Source organism: Pan paniscus, chromosome 19, assembly GCF_029289425.2.
Source record: "Pan paniscus chromosome 19, NHGRI_mPanPan1-v2.0_pri, whole genome shotgun sequence".
NCBI lineage: Eukaryota > Metazoa > Chordata > Mammalia > Primates > Hominidae > Pan > Pan paniscus.
In genome coordinates, this window is record NC_073268.2 from 53133288 (window position 1) to 53157499 (window position 24212).

Genomic DNA, 24212 nt, shown 5'->3' on the forward strand with positions numbered 1-24212 from the left:
ATGACAAAGATGTATTTTTCTTTCTTTTTTAAAAATAATTTTTTTTTGTAGAGATGAGGTCTTGCTATGTTGCCTAGGCTGGTCTCAAGCTCCTGGGCTCGAGCAATCCACCTGCCTTGGCCTCCCAAAATGTTGGGATTACAGGCATGAGCCACCATACCCAGCTAATAAAGATGTATTTTTCAAATCAAGAGATTAGGACAATTGAGTAACCACCTGGGAAAAAAGTTGGATTTCTACGTCACACCTTACTGGGATAAATTTGGATGGATCAAAGATTTAAATGTTTTTTAAAACTCACAAAATCCATAAAAGGTCTTAGAAAAAGTTATGGAAGAAGGCTGTTACAATTTTAGGAAGTTTCTCCAAAAATGAAAAAAAAAGTTTAAAATTTCAAATATAAAATTTAAATGTACTAGAAAATATTGATAAATGAACTATCTAAAAATAATTTTAAAACAATTTGCATAAAAAACCCAACAGGCCGGGGCACGGTGGCTCACGGCTATAATCCCAGCACTTTGGGAGGCCGAGGTGGGCGGATCACGAGGTCAAGAGAGTGAGACCATCCTGGCCAACATGATGAAACCCCATCTCTACTAAAAATACAAAAATTAGCTGGATGTGGTGGCACACACCTGTAGTCCCAGCTACTCAGGAGGTTGAGGCAGGGGAATCGCTTGAACCTGGGAGGCAGAGGTTGCAATGAGCCGAGATTGCGCCACTGCACTCCAGCCTGGCGACAGGGCGAGACTCCATCTCAAAGAAAAAATAAATAAAAATAAAATAAAATAAAATAAACACCAAAGGGCTGGGCGCGGTGGCTCATGCCTATAATCCCAGCATTTTGGGAGGCTGAGGCCGGTGGATCATTTGAGGTCAGGAGTTCAAGACCAGCCTGGCCAACATGGTGAAACCCCCCCGTCTCTACTAAAAATACAAAAATTAGTGGGGCGGTAGTGGTGTGTGCCTGTAATCCCAGCCAGTCGGGAGGCTGAGGCAGGAGAATCACTTGAGCCTGGGAGGCGGTGGTTGCAGTGAGCCAACAGGAGTGAGCCAAGACTGCGCCATTGCACTCCAGCCTGGGTGACAGAGTGAGACCCCTCCCCGCCAATAAAAACCCACCAAAAAACATTGTAAACAAAGTTAAAACATAAATGACAAACTGGAATATATATTTGCAATTCATATCAGACACAAAGGGCTGATTTCCTTAATATATATAAGGAGGAAAAAGATGAACAACCCCAAAGGAAAAAAGAAAAAAACAGGAACAAGTGATATGTGCACAGTGTAATCTGAAAGGGAAACAGAGAAGGCCTTGGAAAAGACGGCCAAGTCCAGAGGGTGCGGGCCCCATGGCAGGCTGTGGCGTCCCCTCACCTCATACTTCTCAAAGTAGACGTTGCCCAGGTGCAGGATGGAGGCCAGGATGCGGAAGATGCTGTCCTGGTCCTCACTGCTGAAGCCCAACACCTCCATGGCAGCCAGGAGCCGGCGAAAGTCATCTGCATCGCTCTTTCCTGCTATCTCACAGTTCCCACCCTGCATGAGGGCAGAGGCTGAGGGTCAGGGAGCTTGGGTGGGGCTGGGGAGCCCTCCAGGTCCTGCTCTGCCCTGACCAGCAGTGTGGTGGCCTGAGTTGGTCACTCAAGCTGTCATTTCACTCTCATGGGCACGGAGGCTCTGAGCACGGCTGAGGATGGAGTTCATAAATTCTAAGTGCAATGTGTGGCAGGGGTTGTCACCTGTTGACCTTTGCAGCTGCCCAGTGATAGTAATGAAAAGAGTAGTAAGTGTTTACTGAGCATGTACTGCATGCCAGGCCCTGTGCTAAGCTCTTTACATGCATTTCCTCATCTAAGCCTCACTACATCCCTGCAAAGTGGTACTATGTTGTCCCCATTTTACAAGTGGGGAAACTGAGGCACAGAGAGGGGAAGTGTAGAAACTCTAGACTGGTTGGTTCTGTTCCAGGTTCCAGAGAAATGAAGTCAGGTAGGCCTTTCCTGCTTCCGCTTTGGACCCAGAAGACTCCTGGTCCCCCTCACTGCCATGAGATGTCTTAAATCCAAACTCACCCTCCCCAAATCTCCTTCACCTTCACACTCCATCACTCACAACTCGGCTCCCAAGGCCCAGCCAGGGGCGTCGGGGTGGGAGGACCAGGGCCAGGGGCCTTCAGATGCCTGCTGGCACTCACCTGGTTCAGATAGTAGTAGGTCTCAGCCTCTTGCAGGCTAAAGGCCTGCCGGAGCTGGGCAGGCAACCCGGCCAGCAACTCGTAGAAGATGTGGTAATTCCTCTCGTTTTTGGCCTGTAGAGTGGGTAGGTGGGCACAGAGAAGGGAGCCACCTACCTAGGTGACCCCCAGGCACACATACAAGCCCAAGCCTGCCCACAAATGCACATGCACACAGTGGGCTGCAGATGAGAACACGCGCCTCTGTGATGGGTGAGGCTCCCAGCCTGGTGCCAGCTGCGGGTGAGGGCAGAGGCAGAGGTGCCCTGGTATGATTGAAGTTTGAGAGGGTTCTGGTGGGATTTTATTTGGTTAGGAGAAATAAGAGAAAAGGGACCCGTCTTCTCTTATGTGTACCATAGCCCACATGTGCACACACACAGCTTCTTGATGGCTGAGCACTTCCTGTGCACCAAGCCCTGTCCTAGGCCCTTGGGACATAGTGGGGAACAACGTAGAGAGAAGCCCCTGACCTGATGGAGCCCATCTGCTAGCTAGGGAGACAGACACTCAGCAAATAACTGCTTAAAACATAAAATATATGAGACAGGGAAAAGTACACTGGAGAGAAATAAAGCAGTGCACGGGGTAGGGGCTCTGATGGGATGAAGAGGGGCTGCGTTTTTAAATGGGGAGCTTCCTGAGTGGGTGAAATTGTAGGGGAGACTTGGAGGAGGTGAGGGGTTTGGCCAAGCAGGTGCCTGAAGGATAAGTGCTCCTGAGGGAAGGAACAGAAGGTGCAAAGGCCCTGGCAGGAGCGTGCCTGTGTGCTGCGGGGCAGGGAGGAGCCACCGTGGCTGGAGGAGGGTCGGGGAGGGGAGGTCCTGGGCTCACATGTACACATGTACGCATGTATTCGTTCATTAATTTGACGTCTACCTAGCCCTACCAGGGGCCAGGCTCTGAGTATCTGTACCTCCCACCCCCACCCTGCCCAACACAGAGGCCTGGGAGGGGGTGGCCCACCTGAAACACGATCCTGGATTTCTCAAGCAGGTACTGGGAGGTTATGGCACCAGAGATCACGCCCCTGGGGTGGGGAGCACAGTCAGCTCTCAGTGGGGGTAGGAGGGCTGGTGCTGGCTCCGAGGGGCTGTGGCAGGACATGGAAGACACTGCAAGGCTTTTGGGAGGCCCTCCACTGTCCCAACTCACCCTTCCAGAAAGATTTCCACGAACTTCCCAAAGCGGCTGGAGTTGTCGTTCCTGACGGTTTTGGCATTACCGAAGGACTCCAAGAGGGGTGTTGCCTCCAGGATCTGGACTCCAGAAGGAGATGTGGGAAATGAGGGGCTAGGCACTGTTCTGGGGGCCTGGGTGGGGGGCATAGCTGGGGACACCCAGACATGAGCCTTCCCAAGGACCTCCCTTTATGAGAGATGACCAGAGGTGGGCTCCCTAGAGAATCCTGAGGTCTCTCCAGTGCCCCCCAGTGTTTCCCACCCCATGCTGCCCAACTCCCACACAGCAAGCCCCATGCTTCCCCATTCCAGCCTCCATGGCCCCCCACAGCAGCCCCTGACCACAAGCCCCAGCCCCGCCTAGGACAGGCCTTTGGATGTCCTTTCCTGCCTGTCCCTCCACCCACACAGGAGCAGGCACATCCACACGCATTTTCCTGGACAGACACACACACACACACACACACACACACACACACACACACACACACACACACACACACACACACACACACAGAGTACCTTTATCTTCAAGAGCGTCCAGGAGGGAGGACAAAGAGACAGACAAGAACAGAATGGAGTCACTAGCAGGACCGACCACCACTCTCTCCAGGAGACTAGGAGCCTCAGACCAGGGAGGGACTAGTAAAAACCTGTGAGGCTCAGAGACCCCAGGGGTCCAGGCTTGGGGACTGCCATGGGGTCTCCAAAGTATGAAAATATGCTGAGTTTGCCTTCCAAACGGCTCTGGGGATGTCCTCTTCTCCCCACCCCCATGGCTACCACCAGCCAAGGATCCTCCCTGGCCTTCCTCACTGTTCCCTGACACCCAGGCCCACTCCTGCCTCTGACCATTGGCATCTCCTGTTCCCTCTGCTTGGAAGTCACTGCTCCCACGCACCTGCATGCCCCAACCCCCAACCCCTTACCTCTCACAGGAAGGCCACCAGAATTCTCTCTCCAGTAGCCCTCAGCCCCATTGGCAAACTCTCTATTTTCTTGGGTATTATTGTCTGTCTCCCCACTAGAATGTCAAATCCTACAGGCACGGATCTACTGTTTGCACATCTCTGAGTCCCCAGCGTCTACACAGACCTGGTGCTTAATAGGCTCTCAAAAATATCTGCTAAAGGGATGGAAAAAGGAATAGCATCGGCTGGGCATGGTGGCTCACGCCTGTAATTTCAGGAGTTTGGGAGGCCGAGGTGGGCAGATCACGAGGCCCGGAGATCCAGACTATCCTGACCAACATGGTGAAACACTGTCTGTACTAAAAATACAAAAAATTAGCCGGGCGTGGTCGTGGGCGCCTGTAGTCCCAGCTACTTGGGAGGCTGAGGCAGGAGAACTGCTTGAACCTGGGAGGCAGACATTGCAGTGAGCCAAGATGGCACCACTGCACTCCAGCCTGGTGACAGAGTGAGACTGTCTAAAAAAAAACAAAAAACAAAAACAAAAAACAAAAGGAATACCATCTCATGGGCAGAGCTGCCCAGGGGTGACCATGGCTGATCACAAGCTCCCACCTATTTAAGCACCTACTGTGTGCCAGACACATTGCCCTGATAATGCCGTTGTTAACAATCCCACGAGGTAGGTACTAATATCACCCCTGTTTTGCAGATTAGGAAACTGAAGCTTAGAGAGGTGAAATGACATGCCCAGGGACTCCAGAGTCCACTCGAGTGATGAGCATGGGCCTAGTGTGTACGTGGCACTTTCTTCAGCTGAGGCACTTCCTCAGGATAATCTTTTAGGGAAGAAGCAAAGGAGGTCCAGTCACCACAGAAACAACACCTGTAATTTTGGGGATGGGGCCAGTTCCCTCCATCTGTCCCGTTTAGTCCAGGAAATACTGCACCCATTGCATAACGGAGTAAACTGAGGTCCAGAGAGGGATGGGGCTGGCCTGTGATTGCTCAATAAGTCAAGGTCTGCCTGGGCTTTCCTGTGTACTATCCCTTAGTCTGGGAAGCCCTTGAGGACAGGTTGGCTGCTTCTCTGTTCCCGGTGCCCAGCATACAGCAGGGCATAAAGCCAGAGGATGGAGTGGGTAAACACCAGAGGGGTGGAACCTGTGGTCCAGGCCTTAGCTAGTCAGGGCAGAGCATTCCCTGTGCTACGTGGTTGGCTCCAGTGAGGACATATGACCAAAACTTGCCCAGTGAGACGGAGCTCTGAATGTTTCATTTCTGAAATGTTGGGAGGGTTGATCATTATGGTGCCAGCTTGCTGACCAATAGGAGACAGATTGAGGATGATGCCTATACATGGGGGAGGGTGGAGCCAAGACAAGAAACATTGTTTAAGATTCTGGATCCAGCCATGCCTAAAACTGAACTGGACTGTTTGATTATCTGAGGAGGGAAGAGCCATGTCTAGGAAAGGAGCCCCATGGTCATCACAGCTGGCAGGCATATCCTCACACATTCTGTGTGCCTGGCACACAGAAACTCCCAGACTCAGCCACATCCACAGCTCCATCCGTCCTCCCTGACAGCTCTCTGCCATGGACTGCAAATCTCAGCTCCTGCACCACCTCACTCCTCCCTTCTTAGGCCTCAGTGTTCCCATCTATAAATGGATGCAAGTGTACCTACCTCCCAGGGTTGCCGTAAAGCTCCGGTGTGACGATAACTGAAGGAACCCAGCACTGTGCCTGGCCACAGGAGGTGCACGAGGTACACTTACTTCTTTCCCTGCCTACCTACCTAGTCATTCCACAAGTCTGACCTGAAAGGTTTTGAAAACTCTGCTTGGAGCAAGGGATGATCTGTTTGGTCATCAGGAGGCCTGGGCTGGGATGGGAGAGCCTGGCAGGCCAAGGCAGGCATCAGAAGGGGCCAGGCCAGGCTGGAACCTGACTGCAAAGCCTGAGCAGCCTCCACCTACGCCCCCAGGATCACCTTGCTGGGCTCGCCCCTGGCTAGGACATTGTGCCATGTGCAAACCTTTGTGGGCCCCAGGGTTGGGGAAGTCTGGGTCTGTGGTTCTGGAGTCTGAGCTGGCAGGCCAGTCCCACCTTCTCCTGAGCTCCAGGCTGGTGGTGCATCCATCACCTCCCTGCCATCTCTGTGTAGATGCCTAGCAGACACCTCTTCTCAACAAACCTGCTCCTCCTCCACTGCCCAGCCTGCTTCCATGCTGCCTGTGGCTCAGACCGAATGTCTGGGGTCACCCTCCGACAGTTCTCCTTCTCACACCCCAGTCTGTCTTCTCTGTAGGTTGCTGGCTGGCTTTGACCCGTACCTGGACCCAATCTGCTTGCACCTCAAAGTGCAGGCGCTCCTCCCTCTGCCTCTTCACTGTTCCCCTAGACTTTCCTAGAGCCCACTCTCTTGTCTTCTCAGTACAGCCTACCCTGACCACCACACTTACGATTGCAACCCCCAACACTCGCCACCCTTCTCTTCACTTTTTTCCTCCACAACTCACCACCTACCCTTTCACATACACATAATTTACTTATATAAGTGTATATATATATATATATATATATATATATATATATATATATATCTTTTTTTTTCTTCCCACCTCCACCACTAGAATGAAGTTCCCATAAGGGTGTGAACATTTGCCTGAGTTGCCGCTACCCCTCCCCAGTGCCTAGCCTGGGCCTGGCACACAGTAGGTCTTCAGTAGATCTTTACTGAGGGAACGGATGCAGTTCTACCATTCTCAGGCTCAGAGGGCTTAGCACTGTCTTTGTCAGCAAAGCTCCAATCCTTCAGACTCTGGCCTGGCATCTACTGCCTCCCCCACCCCACCCCTAACCCACACTCAGGCCTGCCCTGCCTCTTGACCGCTGGGGGCTGCATAGCTTCTGGGTGTGAGAATATGGTGGCCCCAGGGCCATGACCAGGAAGGTGAGGCCAGGTGGGAGAGATGGGATGACTCCCCTTCCCTATGTGGACTCCCCTTCCCTATGTGGTCTCCACTCTGAACTGGACCCGGAGGGCTGGAAGCAGGAGCTGCCACAGAAACACAGACAGGCAGGAACTCTCACCCCTCAGGCACACCCCTGGGAAGGGTGGCAGAAAAAGCAGCCCTGGGCAAGGCCCCCTTCTGGAACTCAGCCTCCTCATCTTCCTGGTGGGCCAAGGAGCCTTGCCTCTTGGGGAGTACCTGAGGTGTGCTTATCAAAGGGTGTTCAGCCTAGGGTCCTGGGGAGACAGGTAGACTCACCTGCTGCATGACCTCCCGTTTCTGGTTCATGGCGGCCAGGTAGCGCAGAATCAGCTTGGTGGCCTCAGTTTTGCCAGAGCCGCTCTCTCCACTGACCGAGCAAAGGGGCAGAGTGAGCTCCAACCTTTCGCTGCCTCTTCTGGGGCACCCTGACTCCCATCATGAAGCAAGAGGATATGTACGGTGGGCCAACCCAGAGGTACCAGGCAATCTTCCAAGGTCCCACAGCAGTTCTGGCCAGATGCAGGCCTGCTACCTAAGGTCCCCCATTTATCCCCCACATAAAGGCAGCCCACTCACCTAATGATTATGCACTGGTTCTGTTTGGCATCGAGCATTTTGGCGAAGGCGAGATTTGCAACAGCAAAGAGGTGCCTGGGGAGACAGGTCATTAGAGCTGGCCCCTGCCTCTAAGCTCCCACACCTCCCAGGGATTGGGCAGGGAGCATCCGTATCCAGCCAAACAGCCAATCCTGCCCACCCCTCACCCTGTTGGGGGAATGCTCCCACCCCCATCCTGGTCTGAACGACAGTGGCCTCCAACCTGTAGCTGCGGCCCTGCCTGGGGAGAGACTGTCAGATTGAGTAGGTGGGCTGCCTTTCCCCATTACCTCTGACTCATGGCTCAGGTGCAGCCGGGATCCAGGCTCCCAGAGCAGGGGAAAGAGGGGCCCAAGAGACCCCAGGGCAGCGCCCCCGAGACACTCACGGGGGATTCTCTCCCAGGGCCCGTCCGTTGTACTGCTGCACCTGCTCCGGCCCATAGATTCCAAACATTTGGTATGGGTTCACCGACACCAGGATGCTCCCAATGTATGTCTGCTGGGCAGACGGTGGCCTCAGCGTCGTGGCTCCTTGCAGACCTCTATGTCCCTCCCTCCCCTATGCTGGGAGCCTGGCTCCCTGTTTCCATCCGGACAGATATCTGGCTGCCTGGACTCGGGATTCCCATCTAGAGCCCTCTACCAGCTAGCTGGGCTATGTGCTCTAACAGTGGAATATCAGGCACTGCACCAGGCTGAGCTGAGAGGAGTCTGGAGTGAGCAAACCCCACAGCCACGATCCTGGGTGGGCTCCTGCCTACTTCATTTGTTCAAGGTTGGGCCCAGGCTCCAGGAACTTCTGGCTCCTGTTGAGGGCAAACCTCCACTGCCTAGAGTGAGGAGTTGGGGAACTCAGGGGATCCTGATGTGGCCAGAGCCCTTCTGGGTGTCCTTGTCTTCCACACTGGCACTGAGGCCCTGGCCCTCTGTTCTGTCATTCTCAGGTCAGAGGCTCCCCTCTGACCCCTCTGGCCATCCCCACTCTGGGGTCCAGGTCTATGGATTCTAGGACTCTGGAAGTTCTATCTGTCAGGTCCCAGATGGTGGGGGTGTCACATATTTCTGGATTCTCTGTCTCCAGCTTTCTGCCTCTGGCATCCACCATTCTTTTTTTTTTTTTTTTTGAGATGGAGTCTCGCTCTGTCACCCAGGCTGGAGTGCAGTGGCGCGATCTCCGCTCACTGCAAGCTCTGTCTCCTGGGGTTCACGCCATTCTCCTGCCTCAGCCTCCCAAGTAGCTGGGACTACAGGCGTGCACCACCTACACCTGGCTATTTTTTTTTTTTTTGTATTTTTAGTAGAGAGGGGGTTTCACCGTGTTAACCAGGATGGTCTCGATCTCTTGACCTCGTGATCCACCTGCCTCGGTCTCCCAAAGTGCTGAGATTACAGGGTGAGCCACTGTGCCCGGCCTCTGGCATCCACCATTCTAAGACTGTGTTTTAAGACTTCAGATTTTAGTTCTAGGCTCTGGCATTCTAGGCAGAGGCCACAGGGGCTAGGGCCCACAAGAGAAATCTGTGCGTCCCACCCGGCCCCAGGAGGCAGCTGCCTTCCTGACCTAGGCCCAGGGCAGAGCCAGCCCCAGGCCTTACGTAGATGAGGTTCCGTTCAAATCTAATCTTGAGGTTGGACAGCACAGTGGTTTCCTGGAGGTCTCTAGAAGGGCACAGAGAGAAGCCGTCAGTGCCCCCAGGGCTGGTTCTGGCATGGGTCTCCCTCCCCAACTCAGTGCAGTGCCTTGATCAGATAGGCCTGAATTCAAGTCCTGTTTCTGACACCAACCAGCTAGGAGACCTTGGACAAATTACTTCCCTGTTCTGTGCCTTTTTCTTCATTTGTCCAATGGGTATGATAATCATTGTACCTACTTCATTGGGGGTTTGGGGGACACTCTTACGTAATCACTGTGATTAGATAATGATGCTGAACAACATGGCCCTCATGTTTTGAGTACCTCCAATGTGCTGGCATCCTCACAACAGCCATCCCACTCCCATTTTGTGGATGAGAAACTGAGGTGCAGAGAAACAAAGCGATTTGTGCAACGTCTGCCAGCTGGTGAGTGGTGGGGCTAGGATTTGAACCAAAGCCCGTCTAACTCACAAAGCACACCACATTTAGTCTTTGTGACACTTCATGACTGAGGCTCTGAAAATGTCCTGGGAGGTGAGAGGCAACTGCAGGAGGAGCTGCTCTGGCTGGGAGGGTGGGGACCCCATGGTGACCCTTTGCTGACCCCGCCGGCCCTGCCCACTCACTCCAGCTGTGTCATGTCCTCCACACCATCCTCCCCGTGCTGCTCACGGAACCGCATGGATGGCAGGTTGCGGATGGAGTGCATCTGTGTGAGAGAGAGGCTGTGTCTGCAGGTTGAAGGGCACCCCCTCCCCCACTGACCCCTGGCTTGGTCATACCTGGGGCCTGCTACCATTGTTGGGGAGGGAACCCCAAGGCCAGGTGGGTCCTGCAGGTCTCCTCATTACAGAATGCTGTGGCCCCCAGAACCTGCATGCGACCCTCACACATGAGACACACGCATACCCTCAGTGCCCAGGCAGGCCCTCGCATGAGCTCCCAAGTGTCCTGCCCTAGGGGGTGAGCAAAGTCATATGCAGGTACATGGGTGCATGGGCCAGCTCCCTCCCAACCGCAACTCTTCCAGCACCAGCAGACCCCATATGTTGGCTTGTGTGACAACTCAAAGGACACTTGTGACCTGGTGCATGGGGCCTCTAGGAGGGCAGAGATGGAGACTGTCTTAGCACCACACCCCCATGCTCATCCTGGGGAAAATGTGTGGACACCTGCATATGGACCCACACTCAATGGCGTTTACAGCTCATACAACTCCCAGGCACACAGGTGTTCCTGTAGGCCTGTGGGCACATACGCAGGCCTGTGGGGCCCGGCTGGAGGCACACGGTGTGCAGGCACATGCTCTACCTGTCCACTTGGCACATACATCTGGGCGCACAGCTGGGTCCCTCCCTACCCTGGGGGTCTGGTGAATGGAAGTCCTGATGCCACCTTTGGGCTGCAGGGTCTCCTCTGTGAGCACACGTCTGTGCACATGGGCAGAGGGTGGGCAAACAACCCTGACCCCCAGGGATGCCACATCTGCTCAGACCTCATACGCTAGCTTTCGTCATTTGGCCGTGGTACACACTTGCACACATGCTCAGGCCTGCAGGCCTGCGCAGGATCCACATGACTGGGAGCACACACGTGTACACCCTCAGCCTTTCCAATCCCAGCTGCACCCTGAACAGGCGAGGAAAGAGGACACCAGGAAGGAACCCTGCATGCCTGTCGCTGGACTGCTAAGTAGGGCACAGCGAGTATCACCCTTTCGGCCCTGGCCTCCGGCCCACCCATCTGCCCACGTGCTTGCCAGCAGCCGCAGACCCTGAATAATTCAGCCACTCACGTATTCCAGGGTAAGGAGGACCCAGGCATCCTTGCCCCTCACCCCTAGGCGCCCTGCGCCCCGCTCCCGCAACGCTGCAGCCCACACAGCGCGGGGCATCCGCCGCCGGGGCCAGGGCCCCCTCAGCAGCCAGGCTGCCCCAGTTGCCATTGTTGGGCCCGGCTGGCTGCCTGCTCCGCCAGGCATGGTCTGCAGAGGCTGAGACGCACCTGCTGCCCCTGCTTGCCCCGCCCACCACCCCGGCATCCTGAGAGAGGCTCCGGTGACAACGCACCTCAGCCAAGGGCCACCCAGCATCAGGCTCGAGTTCCACCTTGAGTGTGGCAGCCAGGCATGGGCTGGGCACCCATCCGAAGGGCTGCCTACCCTGCACCCCACATGGGGTTCCAGAAGGACTCCTGGTTCAGTTTTCCCTCTGTGCAATGAGGAGTCTGGAAGTTTGGATCCTGAGCCCCTCACCCTGACCTATTCCAGAATCCTGCAGCCCAGGGGACTTCAAAGGGCAGCAAAAACCCTGAGGAAACAGGAGGCTCTAATTTGGGGGAGGGTCAGTAGGAGGCAGGAGGAACTGCAGAGACCTGGATGTGCGGTGGAACAGGATGGATAGGCATGTCCGGCAGTTTCACATCTGGCTTGGCCAAAATCTCTGAGGGGAAGTTAGGGGCCAGACCTGTCATCCAGATTGGATCAGGGCGGGGCTGCCCAGGGCCCAAGCTGAATATGAACAAAGATCCTTCCCCAGAGTGACCTGGAAGCAGTTTCCCACGTCTCTGTCCTGGGCCTGCCTGTGCTGGGCATCCTCTTGTTCAACCCTCCAGAGGTTCTGGGAGGTCCAGGCTGTTCTCCCCAAGTGACAGACCCAGAGACTGAGGCCCCAGCAAGCAGCCTCTCTCCAAGGTTGCACAGGGCTCCTCAGGCTGTCTCTCTTGCCCTGTTTCCTAGACCAGAACCCTCAAACCCTCCCTGTAATCTGTGCCTCCATACCTTGTTCCGCCAGCTTGGGGGGCCGACCTCCTCCCAGGAGCCCCTAAGGGACAGGCAGGCAGCTCCAGGGCCCAGGTGGCAGGACTGGGGATGGGTGTGTACTCGTGGCCAGGGTCCATAGGCATCTGCCCGAAGCCAGAGGCAGGACCAGCGAAGACTACAGGCTCTTGGCTTGGGGTCCTGGATGGGCTGGACTCGAGGCTTCAGGGTTGCAGGTCCAACTCGCTGGAAAGAGCTCAGCTTCTGCACACGAGGCATGACCACAGCAAAACGCCCAGGGGCTGCCTGGCGCCGTTCACCCCCCTTGGGCAGGGGCTCTGGGGCCCTGATGGGCGCCAAGGGGGCTGCGGCTTGGGGCAGTGTTCCCCAGCGGTGCCATGGTGGCCATGTGGCCCTGGTCTGGTCACACGCAGCCAGTGGGTATGAGAGGCTGGGCCTTAATGTCTTTTGCTCTGGGAGGACATCCTTGGGGGGAGTGATATCCTTGGGGGGAGTGACATCCTTGGGAGGTGCTGGGGTTGGAGGCTTGGTCTCTGCTGGCAGCTGGGGGTCCCCCAGGGTGGCCTCTTCTTCAGGCTTCTCAGGGGTTGGACCAGCTGATTTGGTGAGCTGTCCAGGCCCCGGCTCATGGTGTCTGCCCAGGAAGACCCTGGTCATATCAGCAGCTGGATCCTCAGGCTGGAGGGTGGGGGATGGCACAGGGCCCAGGAGCTGGAGAAAGGGGTTTTCCGGCACAGGGGGTGGCCTGGAAAAGCCTCGGCGGCTGCCTGCACCTCCTGGCCAGGGGGAGGGTGGGCGTTGGGTGGGAGGCATGTCCACGTCCCAGCTGGGGGCCAGTTGGGGCACGGTCCAGGGCGTCTCTGAGTCCTCGGGTTCTCGCGGGCTCTCCCGGTGTTCCAGGGGCGCCCGCCAGGCCCCGGCCCTGGGCGGTCGGTGGAAGGGCAGGCGCACTTGAGGCTTCACAGCCCGAGTGGGTGGCTCGCTGAGGCGCCGCCACGTGTGCGGGAGGCGCGAGGGCAGATTCAGGGAGCTGCGCCGCGGGCTGTGGCAGAGCCCCAGGGGCGGCGAGGGCGGCCTGGGTGAGCCCGGCAGCGGCGAGCCGGGTGGGCCCAGGCGCCCAGCGGCTCGGCGTGGGGCTGGGGACTCCTGCAGCGAGCGGGGCCGGCGGGCCGGGGTTGGGAAGGGCGGCTGGAAGGGGCCCGTGCGCAAGGCCAGCTGAGGCGACCGGGGCGCCAAGGGTGAGCAGTAGCCGAGGCCCGGCGAGCTCCTCAGCGAGGGCTGGGGCGAGGCCAGCGGTGACCAAGCTCGCCTCCGCGACGCCCGTGGAGAGGCCCCGGGGAAGCCGAAAGCCGCCCCTCTCCGGCGGGAGCCCCTGAACGAGGGTCGGGGCCCTGGGAAGGCTAGTAGGTCGGGGGGCACCTCCGGGCTCACGGCAGGGGGCTCCACGAAGGCCCACCAGCTGGCCTGCGGCGCCGGTGGCACGTGCGCTGGGGCGGCCCAGGGCGGCGGGTGGCGGCGGAGGGAGCCGTAGGGCGAGGCCGGCCGGGGCAGGCCCGAGAGCGCCGGGGAGAGCGGCGGCGCGGGCGGGGGTCCGGGGCTTGGGGGCCGCGGGGGCACGGGCGGAGACAGGAGCGCGCTCCAGTGGGAGAGGGTCCTGGGCGCGGGCTGTGGCGCGGGCGGGCGGCGCGCGTCGTTGCTGCTGCGAGCGCGCGGCTGGGCCCTCCTCAGCACGATGGGCGTGCCGGGCTTCTCGGGGTCCATGCCAGCCAGCTTGTAGCCGAAGCGTTTGTAGGCCGCCTCCCTGACAGCAGGGCCGCCCGCCCGGGCCTTCTGGCTGCCCCTGAGCCGCGTGATGGGCTTCTTCTCCGACAGCGTCTTCTTGAGGAACCGCGCAAGCGAGGTGGCAGGGCGAGGCACGGGGCGGCCAAACTCAGGGCCGAAGCCCAGGCCCCGGTGGGCGCCGAAGGCCGACAGCGCGCGCTGGAGGTTGCGCTGGCGCGGCGTGAGGAAGCCCCAGAAAGGGTGGCCGTAGGGCACAGCGGAAACCGGGGGCAGCTCCTCCTCGTCCTCTTCTTCATCCGCATCCCCCAAGGGGAGAGGAATGTCCAGAGAGGGTGGCAGGGGCACCTCCAGCTTCTCCTTCCCAAACAGCTTCACCTGGGGTCGCGGGAAGAGGCGGAACTTGCGGATGAGGGACAGCTTGGACCTGGCGGGCTTATCCATACCTTGCTGCTCGAAGAAGGCGGCGCTGGGCAGGCGGAAGGAGGTCCCCTGACGCTCTACGCCCGCGTCCTCTGGTTCCTCCAGCTCGGCGATGTCATCCATGGCGTGGGCATAGGGGTTGTGGGGCGACGGGATGGGCGGTGGTACCCAGGGGTACACAAAGGCCGAAGCCGACTCCTCCGGGTAAAAATAGGGCACCTCGGGGGGGTAGATGGCCTCGTCCCCACCGCCATAGACGCCTTCGGCATAGGGGACGGTGTAGTGGACTCCGTAGGGATCAAAGTAGGGTACATCGTAGGGAGTGTGGTATGGGAGGTCATAGGGTGGGTATGGCGCGTCGTACGGCGCATAGGGATCCAGGTAGTAGCCATAAGGGTGCGCCTCGCCCTCGTACCCATCGTGGTAGCTGTAAGGAGACGAGTACCCCGACGGGGGCGCATATGGGGGTTCGTAATCGTCGTAGCCATAGCCGTAGGTGTACCCCGGATCAAAGGGGCCACCGTAATAGTCGGGGTGGTAGTAGTCATAGGGATCCTCGGGCGGGTACCCGTAGTAGTAGTCGCCGTAGGGTGGCCAGGCCGGGCTGTAGGGGCCGAGGCCCGCCAGGTAGGGTTCCTGCTCCTCGTAGCGGTGGAGTGACTGCCGGTCGTAGTAGTCGTCGCCGTCGCGGTGATAGTCATAATACTCGCCCAGGTCCTGGAAGCCCTCAAGCCCGTACAGCGACTTGTGGGAGCCCGAGTGATGGAACGGGGCCTCGTCCTCGAAGGGCAGGAAGCCCAGGGGCTCGCCTGACGCGTAGATGCTGCGGCTGCGGGGGAACCTCCGGAGCCGGCCCCCGGGCCGCAGGATCTCGGCACCCGACGGGAAGGGGAGTTTGCGGGAGCCCATGCGGGAGCTCGAGCGCTGCAGCCAGGCGTCCACTGTGGCCTGTTCGCTGCCCGACTCCTCGGCCTTCTTGAGGAGGAACTTTTTTGTGAGCCAGTTGATGGCCGTGGACGCTTTGCTGAGTGACCGGGCGCGCGGCCGCAGGCGGCCGTAGCCACGGCGGCCTGGGAAGCGGATCACCATGAAGGACGGCTTCTTGCCCTTCATCGCCCGCTTCTTCTTGCCCATGCGCATCTGCGTCATGAGCTTTGACGTGGACTTGAGCACGGTGCGGGCCTTCTTCTTGCGCTTGGTCTTCTGGGGGCCGGTGTGGAGGCCCCAGAAGAAGGCCGAGGCGCTGCGGAACTGGCCCTTCTTGGAGATCTTGGGTGTACGGTCGCGGAAGCCCATGAACAGCCGCGACGTCCCCTTCAGGCTCCGTTTGGGCTTCTCCGGCTCCGGTGCCTTCTTCCCCTTCTTCCCTTTCTTGGCTTTCTTCTCCTCATCTTCCTCCTTCGCCATGGTGGCTGCCTGCTCTCTACAGGGCCTGGGGCCGGTGTCACGGGCTCAGGGACTTGGAGACACAGGGACCTGCTCGGTCTCTTGCCCGCGGCTGGACACGCGGCCTCCTCGGGCTGGGAGCAGACCGGACTGGCCCCAGGTGGCGTGGGGAGGGCCGAGCCAGGATTCCGGGAGGGCGGATCCATAATTCATCTCCTCTAGAGCGCCTTGGGTTTCACCCTAGAGCAGTAGTGGAAAGTGTGTGGGTGTTGTTTACCGGGATGGGGAAGCCTGCCTATGAGGCCTGTGCTGGGGGAGACATTCTGGCCTCGGAGTCGTCATGGCAACATCAGTGCTCATCCTGGTTAGGCCCTCCCTGGGCCACAGCTGGCTCAACCCCATGAAGGGAGCCCTTGGGTCACTTCGGCTTCACAGAGGAAGACATTGAGCCACAGAGATGGAATGCCACCTGCCCTAAATCACCAGCACACCTGCACTGGGCCAGAAGTGGGGCCTAGGGTGGGATGGTCAAAGCCCACCAAGTCATCTTGGAAGAGAACTTTGAACCCTCTAGGTCCTAGGCAAGGGAGGAGGGGAATGGGCAGAGCAGGTGCTGGGCTGCGGTCAGTGTAACAGGAGCTGGCTGACTCTCAGGAGCTGAATAATACATGGGGTGGGGAGCCAGGCTGCCGGCTCAGAAGGCAGGGCAAGGAGGGGTGTTTCAGTGGAACTCCACTTGTGTGTGTGTGTGTTGGGGCGGGGGCAGGGGTAGAGAGGCAGAAATGGAGGTTGGGTCAGGCCTGGCTCAGACCCTAGGCTCTGTCACTGACTGGCTGTGTGGGTCCAGGAAAGTCCTTGTCCTCTCTGGGCCTCAGTTTCCTCTGAAGAATGGGAGTGATAAGCTATGCCCCATCTCCTTCACCAAAAGGAAGCAAGACCTGATGGAGCTGCTGGGTAACTGGAGATGCCTCCTGCTGGCTCCTTTCTGGGGTCCCTGCCTAGCCCTGTCCTCTCCTCTTACTTTCTGCCCTGGCTGAGTAGGCTGTGGCCATGTGGTTACTGCCTTCTCTGGGCACAGCTGATTGCTTCATATGGCCTGACCTAAGGCTGCATGTCCAAAGTCTGGTTGGTGGCCAGTCTAACTCACTTTTGAGAACCTGCACTAAAAGAGGTAGGGGGTGGGGAAAACTGGGCAGGCCAGCGGGGGTGGGGAGTGGCAGCTCTGAGACCTGAAGCCTCAGAACCAGCTCTCCTCCTCCTCTTCCTCCTCAAGATGGACCTCAGTTAACATCAAGCTCCCTACTTACTGAACTCTGGTTCAGTCTTTTGGTCCCAGAGCTAATTCTTTGGTTGTTTAAGGTTTAGCATAGGAGACCCCAGAGCAGCAAGGTTCTGGCCCTGGTTCTGCCACTTGCCAGCTCCACGCCCTCAGATCAGTGGCTTCAGAGCCTCAACGTGCTCAGCTGTGAAACAGGGACAGGGTGAGGCCTTCCCAGGTAAGTGGCAGGAGCAGAGAGGGGACCATGCAGCCGGTGAGGTCTCCCCCTCTCTGTCTGCCTCTTCCCCCTGCTCACTTTCTCTGGCTCTTCACTTTCCTCTTCTTCCTGCTCCTCCTTCCCAAGATTCACCTGGAGCCAGTCAGTGCCCAGCCACTCAGAGGAGTTGCACCAGGGGCTGTTGGTGCCTGGTGCAGGCAGTCTCACAGGGATGGGGAGTGGGGCTTGATGGAAACCAGAGAAATTGGATGGAGGGCTTTTGGAGCGAGTTAGGGGATACATGCAGGAAGTGGGCCTCCTGCAGAGCAGGAGTTTGAGGGGCTGCCCACTCTCCCTTCTGTTTTTGGGCAGTGGCTCTTGCCCGCTTGAGGAAAAATGAAGGACAGGGGCAATGTTCTTTCTTTTTTTTTTTTTTTTTTGAGACAGAGTCTCGCTCTGTTGCCCAGGCTGGAGGGCAGTGGTGCAATCTCGGCTCACTGCAACCTCCGCCTCCCGGGTTCAAGCAATTCTTGTGCCTCAGTCTCCCAAATATCTTGGATTACAGGCATGTGCCACCACGCCTGGCCAATTTTTGTATTTTTAGTAGAGACGGTTTTTACCATGTTGGCCGGGATGGTCTCGAACTCCTGATCTCAGGTGATCCACCAACCTTGGCCTCCCAAAGTGCTGAGATTACAGATGTGAGCCACGGCGCCCAGCCAAGACATTCTTTCTGAGCCTGGAGATATCAACAACTGCCCCAGCTCCTCTTGGAGCCAGTTTCCAAAGTGAGGCCCCAGTCAGGTGTGTTGCACAGTGGTCTCATGGGACTCTCACAGCAGGTCTGTGAGATATGAGCTATTAGTATATCCATTCTCCGGATGAGGAAACTCAGACTCAAAAGATGAAGGGACTTGCTCGAGGCCACCTGGCTTGGGAAGGTAGAACCCAGGCCTGGCCGGGTCCAGAGCTACCTCCCTTACTAGGCCCTCCTGCCCACTGAGCTCCTGGGTCATCACTGGGTTTAGAGTGGCTTAGGATACTGGGCAGAGCCAGGAGCATAGTCGTGCTAACCCCACAACCTGCTCCTGCCTGGAGGGGGAGGGCCCTGACCAAGCCACTGGGCAAACCAGAGCCCAGCTGGGCCTCCAACAGGCACCAAGGCCTCTCCAGTGCTTGCCCACCGCTACCCCAACCTGGATTCCTCAGTCAGCCTGGCCCCTTTCCCTAAGGGTCCTGAGCCAGCATTTACTCACTCACCCATTCATTCAAAAGCCTCTGTGGGAAGTGTGCTGCATGCTAGGCACCGTCTAAGTGCTGGGACACAGCTGTAAACAAAACAGAGAAAAACCCTGCCCTCATGCAGTTACCATATGTGGGTGGAGAGAAAGCCAATAAACATGGAAAATCAGTAACAGATAATGGGGCGTAAGTGCTGTGGAAGGGACAGCAAGAAGTGGGGGTGTGACATTAAACAGGAAGTCAGGGAAGGCCTAGTGGCTATGGGGCCATGGAGAGAGCCTGTGGGCAGTGCACAGTCCCAAGCAGGTGGAGGAGCAGCCAGGCCAGGTGGCTGGAGGGCAGTGGGGGTGCACTGGGTGGTGAGGTCAGAGTTCAGGGGCACACGTGCAGGGCCTGTGGGCCACAATGAGGGCTTGGCTTCGACTGCCAGTGAGGCAGGAGCCGTGGGAGGAGGGTTTTGGCAGAGAAGGGATGGAATTCGACCTCAGTCTTTTTTTTTTTTTTTTTGAGACAGAGTCTCGCTGTGCTGCTCAGGCTGGAGTGCGATGGTGCGATCTTGGCTCACGGCAACCTCTGCCTCCCAGGTTTAAGCAATTCTCCTGCCTCAGCTTCCCAAGAAACTGGGATTACAGGCACACACCACCACGCCCAGCTAATTTTGTATTTTTAGTAGAGACAGGGTTTCACCATGTTGGCCAGGCTGGTTTCGAACTCCTGACCTCAGGTGATCTGCCTGCCTCGACCTCCCAAAGTGTTGGGATTACATCCGTGAGCCACCAAGCCTAGCCTCAACCTCAGTCTTGATAGCAGCCTCTACTGCTATGGGAGAAGCGGCTGCAGGAGTGAGGGTGAAGGCAGGGAGGCCAGCATGGAAGCTGCTATGGAGGTCCTCCTGCACCAGGCTGCCAGCGGTTAAAGTGTGGAGAAGTGGTAGGATGCTGGGGACATGTGGCAGGTAGGACTGACAGGATTTGATGATGGGGATGAGGCAGGGTGCAGGAATGGCTCCCAAGTTTCCTTACTGAACATCAGAGAGAATGGAGAGGCCGTCAGGTCATTGACCAGGATGAGGAAGGCTGCAGGCAGAGCAAATTGAGGGAGTAGGGCCCAGGATCCAGCTTTGGGCACTGGGCACTGCTGGGGGGCCATCACAGCCACCAGGGCTGGTGACATCAGTTAGGGAGTCATTGGCATCTAGATGGCATTGAAGCCACAGCTCTGGAGGATGACACCAGGGAATGAGTATAGAGGGAAGAGAGGCCACGGAATGAGCCGCAGGGCTGCAGTGCTTAGGAGCCAAGGAGGCAGTGAGTGAGCACCACGAAGCCAGCCAGAGGAGGAGGTAGAGGCCCAGGAGGGAGTGGGGTCCTGGGGGCTGCACAGGAGGGCGGGACTGCTATGACAGATGGGACCGCTATGACAGATGAGCATGTTAGTCAAGAATGGAGAGCTGACTAATGGATGCAGCTCCTTAGAGCTCCAGGGGTGACTGTGACAAGAATGGTCCCAGTACAGTAGCAGGGGCAAGGGAAGTTACACCTGATGGAAGAGGTTTCAAGAAAGACAGGACCAGGGCCAGGTGCAGTGGCTCATGCCTGTAATCCCAGCACTCTGGGAGGCCAAGGCAGGTGGATCATATGTGGTCAACAGTTCGAGACCAGCCTGACCAACATGGTGAAACCTCATTTCTACTAAAAATACAAAAATTAGCTGGGCGTGGTGGCGCATGCCTGTAATCGCAGCTACTCAGGAGGCTGAGGCAGGAGAATCACTTGAACCTGGGAGGCAGAGGTTGCAGTGAGCCAAGATGAAGCCATTGCACTCCAGCCTGGGCAACAAGAGCAAAAACTCCGTCTCAAAAAAAAAAAAAAAAGACAGGACTGTGGTGGTCACAAGGCGGGCACACTTGTGAGCATACTAAAACCACAGCATTGTACACTTTGATGGGTGAATTGTATGGAGTGCGGATTATATATTGATTGTTTTAAAAAAGAAAAAGGACAAGAGGGAGGGAAGGAAGGAAGGATGCAAGTAATCCACCCCTGGGGATCTCTCTTACACGTCCTTATGGGTAAGGACACACAAACAGAGCTGCTCATTGCTGCAGTACACCACAATGCATTCCAGGATGGAACACAACACAGCTATAACAAGGAATGTGGACCATCTCTGTGTCCTGATAGGGAGCGATCTCCAGGACCTGCTAGTGCAGGAAGCAGGCTGCAGAACAGCCTTTGACTACAGTGTTTACTGAGGCCTTTCTGTAGGAAGAGTGTGTGTGTGTGTGTGTGTGTGTGTGTGTGTGTGTGTGTGTGTGTCAGGGGAGGTGGTAAGAATATAAGTTTGTATTCTTATGTTTGCCTTTTTTTTTTTTTGAGACAGTCTCACTGTCAACCGGGCTGGAGAGCAGTGATGCGATCTCAGCTCACTGCAACCTCCACCTCCTAGGCCTCAGCTTCCTGAGTAGCTGGAATTACAGGCATGCACCACCATGCCTGACTAATTTTTGTATTTTTAGTAGGGACAGGGTTTTGCCATGTTGGCCGGGCTGGTCTTGAACTCCTGGCCTCAAGTGATCTGCCCACCTCATCCTCCCAAAGTGCTGGGATTATAGGCATGAGCCACTGAGCCACCATGCTCAGCTTGTGTTTGCTTTTTTATTTCCATATTAGAAATACTGCAGCCAGGAGCAGTGGCTCATGCCTGGGCACTTTGAGAAGCTGAGATGGGAGGAGCCCAGGAGTTTGAAACTAGCCCAGGCAATATAACGAGACCCTGTCCCTAGATAACAAACCGAAAAATTACAGGTGGCAAGCACCTGTAGGCCCAGCTACTCAGGAGGCTGAAGTGGGAGGATCGCTTGAGCCAGGATTTTGAGGCTGCAGTGAGTCGTGATCATGCCACTGCACTCCAGCCTCTGACACAGAGCAAGACTCTGTCAAAACAAACAAAAGAAATACAGCGCCAGGTGTGGTGGCTCACACCTGTAATCCTAGCACTTTGAGAGGCCAAGGTAGGCTGATTACCTGAGCTCAGGAGTTCGAGACCAGCCTGGGCAACACGGTGAAACCCCATCTCTACTAAAATACAAAAAAATTAGCTGGGTGTAGCAGCGTGCGCCTGTAGTCCTAGCTACTTGGGAGGCTGAGGCAGGAGAATTTCTTGAACCCGGGAGGCAGAGGTTGCAGTGAGCTGAGATCATGCTACTGCACTCCGGTCCAGGCGACAGAGTGAGACTCCGTTTCAAAAAAAAAATAATAATACAGCAAAAGATACACAAGAAATTAATGAGAATAGTTATCTCACTGTAAATCTTTCTATATTAGTTTGATTTTTATCCATATGAATGCATTTCTGAGTCAAAAACCAAAAAAAATGTAACATTTAAAAGTGTAAATGTGGGCCAGGCGCGCTGGCTCACACCTGTAGTCCCAGCACTTCGGGAGGCCGAGGCAGGTGGATCACTCGAAGCTAGGAGTTCAAGACCAGCCCAGACAATATGGCAAAACCCTGTCTCTACTAAAAATACAAAAATCAGCCGAACATGGTGGTGCACACCTGTAATCCCAGCTACAGATATGCACAGTGTGGTGGCTGAGGCAGAAGAATCACTTGAACTCAGGATGTGGAGGTTGCAGTGAGCCGAGATTGCACCACTGCAATCCAGCCTGTGTGACAGTGCGAGACCCTGTCCCCCACCACCCCCCAAAAAAGTGTATATGTGAAAATGGAAAAAAAAAGGGATTGGAGACTGAGTGGAAACACCACTTTAGAGGGGCTCTCAGGAAGAATGTCAGGGACCTGAGATGTCACAGGTCCAACCCCACCCCCACCCCAGCGTCATGTAACATTTGTTACATTTGTTGAAAGTGAAGCAGAGAGAGGTCAGAGACTTGCTGGGGAGAAGCAGGGCAGGGCTGGCCCTTCAGGCCCAAGAGCACCTCCCAGAGCCATACCTTCTGTCTGCCCCAAGTAGGGGAGCCTTGTCTGTCTGTCCAGAAGAAAGGCTGAGAGGCCACCATTCTCTAGCGGGCTTGCCCAAGTCCTGCCTCAAAGCCTCAGGCAGGCATCTTTCCACTGCAAAGCCCCATTGTCCAGATGAAGAACCTGCCTCTCAGAGAGGCAAGCCCAGCTCTAGCCCAGGGGACGTGGAGCCTAGTGGCTCAGAGCTCTGGGTCAGGTCTCATTCCTCTCCTGGATCTGACCCATAGCAAGTCATGCAGCCTCAGCGTTGGAGTCTCCTCATCTGTGAGTGTAGATGCCTCCCTTACCAGGGCTGACCTGGGCATTACATGAGATAGCGGAGAGCCGGGCACAGTGGCTGGCCTGGGCAAGCAGCTGTTGTTATGACTGCCAACATCGTTGCTACAGGCTGCTGCCTGTCTGCTCTGAGTGAGGAGGTCTGGGTGACTGCTGGCAGCAAGTCCTGCCCACTTGATCCCTCCTGGTCTCTGGGTCCCAGGCTTGACCTCAGGATAGTAGTCAGCTGAGGCTGCCCCTTCTCTGGTAGGTTCCAGGTCCTGCCTTCCTCTCAGGGTCCCCATCCTCTGTGCAGGCACAGAGCGGGTGTCAGGGAGCAAGTCTCTCATTCATTCATTCCTTAAATATTACTTGTGCATTAGTTGTGCATCTATTATGTGCCAAGCACTGTGCAGGGCACTTGGGGTTTGCAGAGTTGAGTGGAACCAGACATGATCTCTGCTCTCATGGAGCTCCCTGTGTTGTAGGGGACACAGACTTTGTTCTTTTTTTTTTTCTTGAGACAGGCTCTGGTTCCATCACTCAGGCTGGAGTGCAGTAACATAATCACAGCTCACTGCAGCCTCAAGCTCCCAGGCTCAAGCAATCCTCCCACCTCAGCTGCCCAAGCAGCTGAGACTACAAAGGTGGGCTACCGCACCTGGCTAATGTTTTTTTGTAGAGACAGGGTCCCACTATGTTGCCCAGGATGGTCTTGAACTCCTTGCCCCCGGGCAATATTCCTGCCTCAGCCTCCCAAAGTGTTGGGTTTACAGGTATGATCCACTGTGCCCATCCTGGATGCAGACTTTAAGCAGAGTCACATCAACAAGAAGAGCTGTGAAGGTCAGGGCATGACCCACAGATGCCCAAACACTGCACTGGAGGTCCAGGAAGATTCTCCTGACAAGGCAACCCTGAGCCAAGATCTGAAGTATAAGAGGGAGCTTATAACATGGAAGAAGGAACAGTATTCCTGGCAGGTGGAACAGCATGTGCAAAGGTCAGGTGGTAAGAGGGGCTTCAAGGACAGTCCTATGGCTGGAGCAGAGTGATTGAGGGCATGTAAAATGAGAGGTGGCCAGGGTGGCAGGCAGGGACTAGCCCAATGACCGTGAAAGGGATGGGACTTTGGTCACTGTTCCGCATTTCCAGATGTTTACTATGTGCCAGGCTTGGTACTAAATGCTTTTCTGGAATATCTCACTAGATTCTCACATAGATGAAGGGCTTGATCTTAGAGAGGTTAGATCCCTCAGCCGAGAGCCCACAGTGAGGAAGCCATGGGGCCTGTGTCCCTGACTGCAAGACCTGTGCTCA

General features: G+C 56.4%; 1 protein-coding gene across 2 annotated transcripts in view; it reads right to left on the reverse strand.

Annotated features, from left to right (window-relative positions):
- Window positions 1–24212, reverse strand: part of LOC100971960 (unconventional myosin-XV) — a 74160-nt gene that overhangs the window by 48040 nt on the left and 1908 nt on the right. The window contains exons 2-12 of one of the 2 annotated variants that reach the window (XM_057300317.2): window positions 12349–16176; window positions 10196–10278; window positions 9530–9593; window positions 8321–8430; window positions 7912–7986; window positions 7612–7702; window positions 3946–3951; window positions 3398–3501; window positions 3209–3272; window positions 2204–2317; window positions 1384–1545 (exon numbers count right to left, since the gene is read on the reverse strand). In XM_057300317.2, the coding sequence (XP_057156300.2) occupies window positions 1384–1545; window positions 2204–2317; window positions 3209–3272; window positions 3398–3501; window positions 3946–3951; window positions 7612–7702; window positions 7912–7986; window positions 8321–8430; window positions 9530–9593; window positions 10196–10278; window positions 12349–15957 (4482 nt within the window). In that variant the 5' untranslated portion in view covers window positions 15958–16176. Of the gene's footprint in view, window positions 1–1383; window positions 1546–2203; window positions 2318–3208; window positions 3273–3397; window positions 3507–3945; window positions 3952–7607; window positions 7703–7911; window positions 7987–8320; window positions 8431–9529; window positions 9594–10195; window positions 10279–12348; window positions 16177–24212 lie in introns of those variants that run through there. The other variant, XM_034942284.3, reaches the window with a different exon arrangement.